The sequence below is a fragment of the Giraffa tippelskirchi genome, chromosome 2 (genome assembly GCF_054371585.1).
Source record: "Giraffa tippelskirchi isolate mGirTip1 chromosome 2, T2T-mGirTip1v1.2.pri, whole genome shotgun sequence".
NCBI lineage: Eukaryota > Metazoa > Chordata > Mammalia > Artiodactyla > Giraffidae > Giraffa > Giraffa tippelskirchi.
In genome coordinates this window covers 158,359,220-158,373,394 of record NC_137276.1, presented here as the reverse complement: position 1 = coordinate 158,373,394, position 14,175 = coordinate 158,359,220, and the positions used below count along the sequence as shown (strand labels likewise).

At 38.7% G+C, this 14,175-nt stretch overlaps 1 protein-coding gene across 1 annotated transcript; it reads left to right on the top strand.

Annotated features, from left to right (window-relative positions):
* Nucleotides 1-1,530: 1,530 nt before the first annotated feature.
* Nucleotides 1,531-10,483, top strand: TMEM207 (transmembrane protein 207). Its single transcript, XM_081573655.1, has 3 exons — nucleotides 1,531-1,571; nucleotides 2,624-2,766; nucleotides 10,335-10,483. Exons 1-3 carry the CDS (start codon nucleotides 1,531-1,533, stop codon nucleotides 10,481-10,483), a joined length of 333 nt encoding a protein of 110 aa, XP_081429781.1.
* Nucleotides 10,484-14,175: the final 3,692 nt, after the last annotated feature.

Genomic DNA, 14,175 nt, shown 5'->3' with positions numbered 1-14,175 from the left:
ACAAGGATGTGTCATTAATTATTTGTAAAATCCTTGATTGATCTGTTATCTTAGGATTCTTTTTAAACTCATACTTCAGTTCCCATTTTTTTCTCTGCCATTTGAACTTATGTACTTGGCTAAACCCTCCAGGTGCCCCCCAAAAAATTCTTGTTGTCAAATTTGACTTTTGTCTTAAACATTCACAATAAAAATTTTAAGTTGACACTTCACATGTGTTAAAAGTCATTTCTGAATAGTAAAATGATAAACATGACACACTGCCTCCTTAGAGATGCTGAGAGCAATAAATTAGCTGACATTTATGAATGCTTTCAAGTTGAAAAGTATTGAGTGCTATTTTAACAAAGATGATTAAGTATAGCTCATCTCAGAAGTGATCAGGCTGTGATGAACAGTTTTCCACTGTTTAATCTCAGAATACTTTAACAGCAGCATTTACACCAGGGTGTGAAAAAGGTCCATCAGTAAACATACATTCAGTACACGTGTCTGACATATAAAGGGGCTCTAAAGTGAATAGCACTTAAATGTCCATCCCTGGGGAGTTAAACCTCCTGAAAATTGCACTGTGGACTTTGGCTTTGTATCACCTTTTTAATGTTAATATAAGAATGATTGAGTTGTGCCTAGATACACAAGTGGTTTGACCATACTGAAAATCAACTTCTACCTCCTTGGTAAATGGTATGTGTGACCACACACACTCATTTTCCTTTTATTATAATTTCTTCATCCTACCAGGTTATTGGGCTTCCCTCATAGCTCAGTTGGTAAAGAATCCCCCTGCAATGCAGGAGACACCGGTTCTATTCCTAGGTTGGGAAGATCCACTGGAGAAGAGATAGGCTACCCACTCCAGTATTCTTGGGCTTTCCTTGTGGCTCAGCTGGTAAAGAATCCGACAGCAATGTGGGAGGCCTGGGTTCAATCCCTGGATTGGGAAGATTCCCTGAAGGAGGGAAAGGCTACCCACTCCAGTATTCTGGCCTGGAGAATTCCATGGACTGTATAGTCCATGGAGTCGCAAAGAGTCGTATATGCCTGAGCGATTTTCACTTTCACGTTCAACCAGGTTATAGGCCTGCTATTCCTCACCAAGATATTAAAGGTTAATAGAGATTATGAACTTTCCCTGGAGAATTTGCGTTCTGAAGAATTCTAAGTCTCTAAATAAACAGAATACTGGAACAGTTATCTACCTAATACTTAATACCTATGACATGTTAGTCCTGAAAAGTAGTTACTACCACCTTCTCAATGCACAACAGTATTCATAACTCTAGAATCAACACTATTACAGTGCAATTATGTGTCTATGTATCTGACAGATTCACCATTAGCTGTATTCTCAGTGCCTTAAATGAAGTGGACATACAGTAAATATTTGTTTAATTATGCTGGGGGGTACAGTGAGCAGGGGATTGTGGGGGAAACAGGTATGGTCAGAACAAATACTGTGGTCCAGAAGAATAAGCTTTGTCAATCTAGAGATCCAGCACTAACTGCTCTTCCTTTATCACCAGGTGCATGAACTATAAAGATCAATATACAAATGGCTGGTATATCTGGTAAGGACATCCTCAATTTGTGCTATAAAATCTTTGGTGATATATACATACTCCTTTTCCTAAGTAATTGAGATAGCATATGAAATCCTACAGCTTAAGAAAACTTTAGGGATCATGTGGATTAACAAACATAGAAACATCAGTTTCAGGTCATTGGCCGTGTTTACTTAAACACTTCCTGTGACAGGAAACTGACTATTTTTAAGAATGATATTTTATTCCCAAGTTAGATATTTTTAAAGGTGAAAACTTTCTCCTGAAATCTTTCAAAATTACCCATCCACCGATTTTAGTTCTTGCCTTAAACATTCAGGATAAGACAAAAAAAAAAGAGTTGTTATAAACTTCTAAATCTTGGCTTCTGTATTTTTCAAGCTAAACATTGATTGCAGTTAGTGGTTAGTTCCTCAAAGACAGAAACCCTGTCTTGTCAACCCTTGAATCCCCACCTCCAACATCTAAAATCTATTTAGTCACTTACATTCTAGAAGGTGGTGCAGTGGTAAAGAATCTGCCTGCTAATGCAGGAGACACAAGAGGCGTGGGTTTGATCCCTGGGTTGAGAAGATCTCCTGGAGTAGGAAATGACAACCCACTCTAGTATTCTTGCCTGGGAAATTCAGTGAACAGAGGAGCCTGTTGGGTTATAGTCCATGGGGTCACAAAGAGTCAGACATGACTGAGCGAGTGCACACACACACACAAATACATACTCACACACACACTAGTTGAATGAAAGACTGGATAACTGAATGGAAGCAATAATGGATGAATGTAAGGAATTAAGATGCTGCTCCTTTGAACAAGTCTCCAATTTCTAAAGAGGAAACAATTAAGATTGCCTAGCAAGACTGCTTCATTCTGAGCTCAGAGAAGATTCCAGAGTCAGTGAAAATGTATGAGAGATGATGGGGGTTTGTTTAAGGAATTCAGCCTCTCAGATTCCTTACAGTCAGGATTGCTGAGTTTTTGCACCTTTCCAGAAAGTAGCAGGAGCTCTTAACTTTGAGGCATGCTCCATCTCACTCCTCCCCTGCTTTCTCTGCCATCAGGTTCTTGCTGCTGATTTTTCTGGTGGCTCTTCTCTGTGGAACAGTGATCTTCTGCCTCCAGTGCTGCCTGAGGAGATTCCAAAATGGTCCCCGAAGACGCACCATGGCTGTTTTTGCTGTTGGAGACTTGGACTCCGTTTACGGTAAGCTGTTTACACACTTCTAGATGTCTTCTCTGGAAACCTTATAGTTTTGTGTGAGTTGAAAAGTTAATCTATGAAAAACAAATTTGTAAACATAGAACAAGTCATAGTTTACTGAGGACTCAAAGGCATGCACTGGGGAGAGAGTGGAAATGAGAAAACTTCAGAAGAAGACTCCAAAATTTAAAAAAAAAAAAAAAATTGTTTCCTGGGGAAGTGACTCAGAGTTGAGTATGGGAATAGAACCTAAACCTAAACATTCAGTCAACAAGCAGAAGGGAAAAGGTACACAGGGCTGGCCACTCCAGGTGAAAGCAGGGTTTAAGGTACAGAAGAGTTTCTCTGGGCTTTTGATGTCCATCTGTCCTACTCTGTGTTCATTTACGAAGCTCGCCATGCCTCACTTACCTGCAATAATATTGAAGAATGCTTTTCAGATTGTCTGCTTCCAGTGCAGAGCCTGGAATACTTGGAATTGTGTGAGCAAGTGTCAGTACTTATGTCCTGTCTCTCCAGACACATTGGCAGTCTCCTGATCCTCCCACACCCACTCCCAAACCCTGTCCTTTCTATTATTTTTTAGTGTGCATTAAGAGGTAAGAAATGGAGAAAATTGTGGTCTTGAGTTATTTGTAATTGCCAGCCTCAGCTTTAAGTAGAAAAATGACAGTTTTGTGATTTCTGAGAGGTGACAATTGACAGTTTATATCTTCGTGTTAAGCATTGTCCTCATCCAGAGATTGTCTGTTATGAGATTTTCCTTCTAAGGTACTACATTGTATATTACAGTTGCCTCAAGAGTGCTTAGTAGAAACTAACAGCTGCCCTTCAAAAACTTGGGTCAGCATAAGATTTTCAACAAACAGAGTGGGAGATGTCCTGGAAAAACTCACAGCTAAATAGGAAGTGGGGCAAAAATAAACTAAAGTGTTTTAATCTCAAAATTCAATATTAAGATTTAGTGATTGTATTCACTGTTGACTTTTTTTAAAAGTTATTATTTAGAAGGGAAACACATTGTTAATTTGAAAAATGATTACTTGGGAAAGGATAATTAAAGTCTCCAACGAAAATAGCTTTTTCTCCTAAAATCAGCAACACTTTCCACTGAGCATATACAGAAATAGGGTCACTGACTTTCAAGCAAAATATGTTGGTCAAAGGGATCAACGTGGTAACATTGGTCTATTTTTCTTTATCTAATAAGAGGTATTCAATAAATAAACACAACTATGTTTCTTCCAACTTGACTTGAGCTACTACAGAAGAGAATCCACACTGGTCTTCTTAGCCATTCTCTCACTCTGAGGAAGACTCTTTCACTAGATGACCTTGAAGCATTAAACCAAAAAAAAAAAAAATCTGTTTTTAATTTTTGGTAAATAAGCTACCCAGTTATACTGTTGCAACTTTTCAGGCTGTTTATGTGCCACAGTTAAATCCTCACTTATCTAATATTTTTACATTACCTGGATGATGGTTTACATACATGCTTTTGAATTTTCTGAACTTCCTTGACAGGTATGAATGTGAGAAAAGGAGTCAAGACTGAGATAATGCTTCACAATTTAATTCACACCTACAAAGTACTAGGCACTAGGTCAGGGATTTCACAGATACTATCTCTAATTCTTAAAATACCAACTCAGAAAAGTGGCTATTACTTCCCTTAGAGGATGTTATCTACTTTTCTCACTCTGCTATATAAATATACCCCATAAATCTCTGTTGCAGGTCAACTAATATACTACAGATTTTCCAGGATTGAGGATAATGAGCAATGAAAAATTACGTAGGGCACACATGGCAAAGGATCAGACATGACTGAGAAACAGTACACACACACACACACACACACACACACACACACACACGGCTAGTCACCTCATTCCTGAACACTAACCACAGCCTCATATCTTGAACCACCAGATGTTTCTATTGGGTGATTCCTCAGTGGTAGGTATCGCTATCCAGAATCCTCATTTCCTTCCTCATTCTATCTTTTCTTTCTTAATCCCTTGGGAGTAGCTTTGACTCTTGTTTTTTGCAAGAACATTTAAACTCTTTCTCACCTTAAATGGCATTACCAAGTTCACTTCTGTTGATGTCCATTGTAGAGAACACGTTCAGTTGCTTCTTTGGGTTTATTTCTATCCTCACCTATGGTGATTTTCCCATCAACTGCCTGTCTCCCATCCTGTCCTATGGATGTTCAGGGTGGCTATATAGGTAGGGAATCACCATTCACATCATCTTTGATGTGAATGTGGCTCCCAGACTTATGCTTCTTGCCATTCTTATTTTTCCTCTCCAAAACAAAACACAAACAAAGAGTTCAGGAAGTGGTAGTCTCTGTGATCTCTAGTCATTGGTTGGTTGGTTTAATCGTTAAGTCATGTCTGACTCTTGCAACTCCGTGGTCTGTAGCCCACCAGTCTCCTCTGTCCATGGGATTTCCCAGACAAGAACACTGGAGCAGGTTGCCATTTCCTTCTCCAGGGGATCTTCCAATCTAGGGATCAAACCCGCATCTTCTGCATTGCAGGCGGCTTCTTTACCCATGAGCCACCACAGAAGCCCCAAGTCACCTCTTCTTAACTAGTAATTTCTGGAATTAAACTCCAGGAAGCTAATATTATAAGGCAATCTGACACCCAGACCCACACCAAATTTCCTTTCCCCACTGAATTCTCATTATACTTTCTCTTCTCCAGACAAATATCCTCCCTATCTAATATCTCCTTAAAAGGAGGTACTCTCCAAAAGAGAAGGGAGGGAAATACTAAAGGATCTTTTTATGGCTGAGAGGGAAGTAAGCATGAAACCACAGCTTCTGCCTCCACAGTCCCACAAAATTTTGTGCTCCCAGATTGGAGCTAAGTCCACTACTACTGGGTCTTCCCATCTACACTGCAGGTTATGAGTTTGTACTTCTAAGTCTTCCCTGTAGTCACTGTTCAGAAGCAGGAGAGGAAAATGAGAACTCGTTTGCAAACTACTGGTGACATATTAGAATATGAAATAAGGTTCCTGGACTCCCTGATACCCCTTGATCAAAAGGGGGAAGATAGGACTTCCCTCCTGAATATGGAATGTAGGAAATAAGTCGGTTAAAGCATTTCAATGATGAGACGAGATTTTATATATAAGCCCTGGGTTCCTCTAAGACTTTCATTTTATTTCTTCAAAATTTGTTTCATGTTATTACCATATTTTGCTGAATATATTAGTTGAAATAGCTCTGCTCTCCTGACCTGAGAGTCAGAGGTTTGACATTCAAGATCCCATGAAATCTGCCCTCAAATGAGAAGCGCAAAGAAGAGAATTTTGACTGACTATCAGAGGCTGGAGTGGAGTGAACTTTACTGATGTTGAAATATATAAAATGGAAAATTTCTCGCTGGCAATTCCTGACAATATCACACGACTCTGGTTGTCAGTTATCTTGATTAGAAATATTAAAAAGAGGAAGGAAAATACTTGGCTCGGGAATCCTTGTAAAATATGTTTAAGGAAGGCCTTACCAGTTCATCCCATCACAGTGATGAGACTTCTGTCTGGAAAAGTCCTTAGGAATCTCAGCCAAACACCAAGGCCTCAAGAGAATCTTCTAGACCAATAATCATGCCTTTTCACAATTCTACGCTGACTCAGGGCTCAGATTTGTTTTCCTTCCCCCCTGGAAAGGTCTAATGTTTCCATGTCATAACATGTTATGATGCAGCTCTTTGTGCACCAATAAAAGAATTCTGATACTCCAGTGGAGGGTAAGGAGGAAGAGAAGGTATTGCTAGAGAAAGAGGAGGAGGAAGACCAGAACATAGTCAAAGAAGTGGAGGGGAAAAGGAAGGAAAAAGAGCTAGAGGAGAAGCAGAGACACCTCTCCTGAGACACTCATCCTGGCTTGGCTCCTCCTTGGGCTGATCTCTTAGATAATACTGCATTTCAACTACCCAATCTCCCTGGTTCTATTTCTTCTGCAATTTCAGAAATAATCTTACCTTTTTCTTATTTCAGGGCAAATAGAAATACTAGTCTTCCAGCAATGATTAAATGTGAATGCTCCAATTTGGGAGGGGGAGGAGGGACTGGGCAGTCAGTCAAGAAGCTGATCCTTACACACTCTATTCTCCACTCTCCTCCCCTCCCCCAGAATCCTATCTTATTTAGAAATGCTTTTTGAAATGTCATTTTTCCTATGTCTTGTGTTCTACATGTAAGTATTCTGGGACTCATTGTGGGAAAGGAATAAGAGTCCTTCACAAGCTGTCATGGATGGGCATGATGATAGTAACGAGTCATGTTTATTGAGCACGTATCATGTGTCATGTTCTGGGCTACTCCTTAACATCTCTCATCTCATTTATTCTTCCTTACATCTCCATGAACAGTTCACTGTCATTCTGAGCACTGAAAATGTGGGAACAAAGGCACTTAGAGATTATGGACAGAGTGGATGGTAGAATGGTGACTCAAATTCAGGCAATCTTAGTCACCCCCATGTGAGAGAACAGAATGATATAGAAAAGCATACAGAACAGAAAGAATAAGAAAGGCATTTTCAAATAAACCAAGTCCATTAGAGTGACTCTTTATGACTTGGAGAATCAGAACTCTGGGTATAAAAAATTAGCTGTGAGTGAATTGGTTTTACAAAATCAAACAGCAAACTGTTATCTTTACCGACAGCTGTCAAACTTATATGATTTTTGTGGGCATTTTCAACTGAGCTCTCTCAGGTTCTAATTTGTCAAAAGAATAAAAATAATGCCTGTTTTCCTGCCAATCACATGATATTGTATGTAAACATGCTTTGAAAAAAAATTGAGAAGTGACATGTGTTCAATTTTACAAAAGCTTTCTGAGCTTAATTCTGTTTATCATATGAATACCCTATGGTTTTCATAAGTTTAAGAGCAATGGGCAAATCTGTAGCAAGGAAATAACAATAAACCTTTTCTAACATAAAGAGCCAGAGAAGGCAATGGCACCCCACTCCAGTACTCTTGCCTGGAAAATCCCATGGATGGAGGAGCCTGGTAGGCTACAGTCCATGGGGTTGCTGAGAGTCGGACACGACTGAGCAATTTCACTTTCACTTTTCACTTTCATGCATTGGAGAAGGAAATGGCAACCCACTCCAGTGTTCTTGCCTGGAGAATCCCAGGGACGGGGGAGCCTGGTGGGCTGCCGTCTATGGGGTCGCACAGAGTCAGACACGACTAAAGCGACTTAGCAGCAGCAGCAGCAACAACATAAAGAGCAAATGTATCTTGCTTCCTGGAGCATGACATTAATAACTACCCTGGTGGATATAAATTCAAGCTAATAATTATTTTGAATAAACCTGGTCAACCACTCCAGATACAATGATATCCAGGTTACCTCTGACTCTGTATTGGATTTGCTGGAAGAAGTTCATCTGGAAAACGGGCAGTGCTTACTAATTGTATCCACAAAGGAGGGAAATACTGAGGCAAGTCCACTTTGCCAGTGTTAACTCTTCTTATCAAGACATTTGGACTAGCCTACATCATTCTAAACTTCCTAAATATTCAAGGCTCTAAGTCCAAGAAAGTTTTTTTTTTAATAAGAAAGTTTTCATTCAGTAACATTAATAAGGATAATGATTAAATTATTATTTAAACAGTAAAATAAGAAAGTTTGGGATATATTACTGTCAATAAAGGAAAATGCATGCATACTCCTAGCATAGTACAGTTCTTCATATATAATAATAATGCTAATGATAATACTTTGACCACCTGATGAGAAGAGCCAACTCATTGGAAAAGACTCTGGTGCTGGACAAGATTGAGGGCAGGAAGAGAAGGGGGCGACAGAGGATTAGACGGTTGGATAGCATCGCTGACTCAATGAGTTTGAGCAAACTCCTGGAGATAGTGATGGACAGGGAGGCCTGGTGTGCTACAGTCCTTGGGGTCCACAAAGAGCTGGACACGAGTAAGCGGCTGAACAAAAACAACAACAAGAACAACAATACTGATATTATCAGTATTATCACTACTGATAATAGTGACAGTCAACTTTAATGCATGTCAGGCTTTGTTTTAAGCACCTTACATTCAGTTAGCCTTGCTTTTACAGATATTGCACAATAGCAAGCTGAGGTGTAAAAACTTGTGTAATAAGTTAGCATTAGGTTATTCAATTAAATAAATTAACTCCTTAAGGAAAGTGTTGAACCAGGAGGTGAGATTTATATTCTACATATGGCTCCACTCTTTACATATTACATTAATATTTAAATTATTCTACGTTATCCTGTGAACCAGTGAGATACAAAATAAAGCAAATACAAACATATGGAAATTCATGATTCTAAATAAATAAAATGCACTCCAAAGCAATAATTTTGATTAATTTTGGATTCCACTGATACAGCTATTGCCTTTTATGTAACTACTCTTGGAGTCATTTTAATAATTATGGCTTGTTCTTTGAAATCTCCTTGATGGTATAGAATCTTAATCCGTTAAGGAAGGGGTCATCAAACTTGTTGTAATAAAGTCCAGGCAAGAAATATGTTTGGCTTTGCAAGTATATGATCTCTATGGGGACTACTCACTTTTGCAATTTTAGTAGAAAAAGCAGCCAGAGACAATATGAAAATGAATGGACATGATTGTGTTATAATTCAATTTAATACTCAAAAACAGTCAAAGTTATTTAAGGGTGTAATTTCTTCTTTAAATGTGAATTTATGGCTGTCACGAATTTATGTTATCTTATTGTTTTGGGAAGAAGCAGTCAAATTATTCCCAGAAAGGTAAAGACCTTGTGAAAAAAGGAAAACAATATAGATAAATGACTATAAAGTACTACCATTGATTTCCTGTGTGACTCTAAAGCAGTCTTTCAAGCCAATACTAATAAAAGATTTCCCAAAAACCTATTGGAATAAGTGCATAATCTCTCAAGGTGATCAGTTTAAGGAAGAAAATGCATGTCTTTTATATTGGATGGTTTGTAGTGTGCATAATCTAAAGTCAAGACCTTTAATTTCAAAATTTAAAATTTGAGAATGTCTTTTGCTTATTGTATGTATATACTTTAATTACAAACGTTTCACAACTTAATATTTTTACTATGCATCATCGACAGATGTTGAAATTAATTAATTGCATTAGTTGCAGTTTACAGAACATACACATGAAAGAATGAAGTTCAGATGTAATACTTTAATGTTTCTAGTGAGATTGCATATCTCATGATGGGAGCATTAGCTAAAATGCCATTAGTGTTTACAGGAATCTTGTCTTCTGATCTACCAAAAGGGATATTTCTTCTAGTTTCAGCTGTTAAATTGTAAATGCGTCCTGATGGCTCAGTCAATGCTGGTCTAATCGGTGCATGAGAGCAAATTTTCTTGCTGTAATGACTAAAATACCACAGCAGAGAGTGAGATGATTGTAAATTTTTCTCAAGGGTACAAATAATTTTCTGTTGCTCCAATGATCCAAGAAATGCCAGATTTCATTAGGCAGCTCGTGTGCTTCTGTTTTATGCTGACTAGAAAGATTATGCCTCCACCTTTCTTTTTCCAGGGACAGAAGCAGCTGTGACTCCAACTGTTGGAATGCATCTTCACACCCAAAACCCTGAACTGTTTCGTGTTTCCTGTTTTGGAGTTTTAGGCCCCCCGCCTCCATATGAAGAAACTAAAATCAAGCCGATTTTAGATCTAGAACACTAATTGAAATGATTAGAAATATTTTAAATTCTAAAACATACAATTTAGGAACAGTTCTTTCACTTGGTGAGAATTCCTGGAGATCAGTTAATGTAGTCTTAAAAAGGACAAATAAACAAATATAAGAAAAGAATTCTGGGCATGGAAATGTTTCCGTAGTCAACTAGTGGACTCTTGTTATTTCACTGTTGCTTTACAATTTTATGTTTCTAATCAAGTTTCTTGATGTACTCCAATAGACAGCAATCAACATAAGGAGTGGCTTCCATTAAGTTTAGAGTTCCACTCTAGTATATGTCACAGATTTCCCTGCCTCAATCTCTGTTTTAACCTGACCTCTTCCCTGATTTGGGGTCAATAAAATTATTGTCTTGTAACAGTGACCCACAATAAATTGTGGAAAATTCTGAAAGAGATGGGAATACCAGACCACCTGACTTGACTCTTGAGAAATCTGTATGCAGGTCAGGAAGCAACAGTTAGAACTAGACATGGAACAACAGACTGGTTCCAACTGGGAAAAGGAGTATGTCAAAGCTGTATATTGTCATCCTGCTTATTTAACTTATATGCAGAGTACATCATGAGAAATGCTGGGCTGGATGAAGCACAAGCTGGAATCAAGATTGCTGGGAGAAATATCAATAACCTCAGATATGCAGATGACAACATCCTTATGGCAGAAAGTGAAGAAGAACTAAAGAGCCTCTTGATGAAAGTGAAAGAGGAGAGTGAAAAAGTTGACTTATAGCTCAACATTCAGAAAACTAAGATCATGGCCTCCAGTCTCATCACTTCATGGCAAATAGATGGGGAAACAGTGGAAACAGTGGCAGAATTTATTTTTTTGGGCTCCAAAATCACTGCAGATGGTGATTGCAGCCATGAAATTAAAAGATGCTTACTCCTTGGAAGGAAAGTTATGACCAACTTAGACAGCATATTAAAAAGCAGAGACATTACTTTGCCAACAAAGGTCCATCTAGTCAAGGCTATGGTTTTTCCAATAGTCATGTATGGATGTGAGAGTTGGACTATAAAGGAAGCTGAGCGCTGAAGAATTGATGCTTTTGAACTGTGGTGTTGGAGAAGACTCTTGAGAGTCCCTTGGACTGCAAGAAGATTCAACCAGTCCATCTTAAAGGAGATCCGTCCTGAGTGTTCAATGGAAGGACTGATGTCGAAGTTGAAACTCTGGTACCTTGGCCACCTGATGTGAAGAGCTGACTCATTTGAAAAGACTCTGATGCTGGGAAAGATTGAAGGCAGGAGAAGAAGGGGATGACAGAGGATGAGATTGTTGGATGGCATCACCAACTCAATGGACATGAGTTTGGATAAACTCTAGGAGTTGGTGATGGACAGGGAGGCCTGGCGTGCTGCAGCCTATGGGGTTGCAAAGAGTTAGACACGACTGAGTGACTGAACTGAACTGAACAGTGACCCAAACAGAGATTCAAACATGTCCAGATCCAAAGTTAGAAAGATAATATTTGAATTAGGGTCAGGGGAGAGAGCATGAAGAAGGATCATTTGGAGCTGAAGGATGAAAGATGAATGAAGAATATGATTAAAGTTCAAGGAGCTGTATGTCACAGCCTGCAGAGGGAGAAAGCATTAATAGAAGCTGAAGGGCATTTCTTAACTGTGCGTCCATGCATGCTATACTTAGTCTCGTCTGACTCTTTGAGACCCCATAGACTGTAGCCTGTCAGGCTCTTATGTTTGTGGGAATTTCTAGGCAAGAATACTAAAGTGGGTAGCCATTCCCTTCTCCAGGTTATCTTCCTAACCCAGGGATCAAACCCATGCGGCACATGTAATCCCATGATGTGGAGAAACAGAGACCTTAGTTTTATGTGAGAGCCCATTAATTGGTGCCTCAGCTGGGCATTTCTCAGCAAACTATGATAAAAACCCTTGGCATAGGTATCAATATTCCCATTGAGAACTCTGACTACAGAAGTAACAATGAGATATCATCAAGTGACACTTTTGCAGTGACCATGAGCAAGGGGTCTAGGAAAAAAAATTCATGGCAGATGCCATATGGTCTTGAGCTGGCCAACTGTTGAACAGAGCAGATGACATCTTCACTTGTCAGTCTAATATACCTTTGATATTTAGCTTTGATTTATTTCCTAAGCTCTTCCCAAACATGTTTGTCCAAACCTTCCCCATCTCAATTGATGGTAGTAGCAACCTTCCAGCTACTCAGATCGTATATCTTGAAGTCACACTTGAGTCCTCCTTTTATGTTCCTTCCTACATCAGGAAATATTTCAAATTGATTCCACCTTCAAAATAGGTCTGGCCACTAAGTATTTCTTACCCTGTCTCTGGTGTGAGCCCACGCATTGTCAGTTCTTGCCTGGATTACTACAATAGCATATAAACTGGACTGCTTGCTCCCAGCTTTGACTTCCTATATTCTATTTCCAACACAGTATCTAGAGTAGTGCTTTTAGAACATAAAGTGGATCATGTTCCTTAACTAAACTCCATTGACAACACACCTTACTCAAAAATGCCAAAAGTCCTCAACACATGGCCCTATACAATCTATACCCTTCTCAAGTTTCCTTCTTAATGACTCTCTCCCTTACTCATTTGCTCCAGGAACATGGTCTCCTCAAACCTACCAGACATTATTCTACTCCATATGTCCTTTCTGGCCTTCGTGCTCACTGTTCTTTTTTCCTATGAAACTGTTACCTCAGATATCAACATTGCTTCACATTTTCACCTCCTGTTAGTCTTTGTTTGAAAGTCACCTTCTCAATGAGACCCACCCTGATTATCGTACTTTAAGTTGCAATTTCTCCCCAACTTAGCACTTCCACCTCCTTGTCTCAGTCACACTTTTCCTTTTCTCATAGTAGCTATTGTCTTCTACGCATCATCTTCTACTACAACACATGGCAAAATTCTATTCATAGTCTGCTGTTGACTTTTCCTTGCTAGAATGTAAACCAATGAAAGGAGGAATCTTTGTGTTATCCACTGATTTATACCCCTAGCCTCTAAAGCAGCCTGACACTATTATGTATTCAAACAAATTTTATAAGTTCCCAATTCTGGAAATTTCCAAAAATAGCTGGATGGGAATTTATGAGGATGAAAGCTTACAGAGGTGAATCTGGGTAAGAACTGGAGACAGCTGACAATACTGTAAAACTTGAAGTCACACATATATCCATTGTCTTATTAAACCCATTAAGATTATAGTAAAGAAGTAAAAATGCTTTTTCATTTACAAGAATAAAGAGTAGCAAAAAGATGATGAAGAAAATTAGCAACAAGTTTTAGTACATGGAAAGATGTCTGAGACAGATGGGGTTTCAACTTTCTCCACTACGCTAAATGACTTAAGGAAAGGAAGAAAATAATCTAACAAATTCACGCTGTACCAAAGAAGAAATGCCTTAGAGTCAGAGACAAGAGAAGCGAAGAGAATTTTGGAAATGATGAAAAACTTCATCTGCAGGAAGATAGCATTGAAGTAGCCCAGACAAGAGCCAATTCCATCAGAACATGACAACAAATAACTACAGTAGAATAAAGAGGTAAGTGTAGGGAAAAATTAGTAATGAAAATGTGATAGAATAATGGTTGGTAAATGGAAAGGGAAAAAAAAATACTGAAAAACAAGGTGATTATAAATCTATGAAAAACAAAATTTAGATTAACCCTCC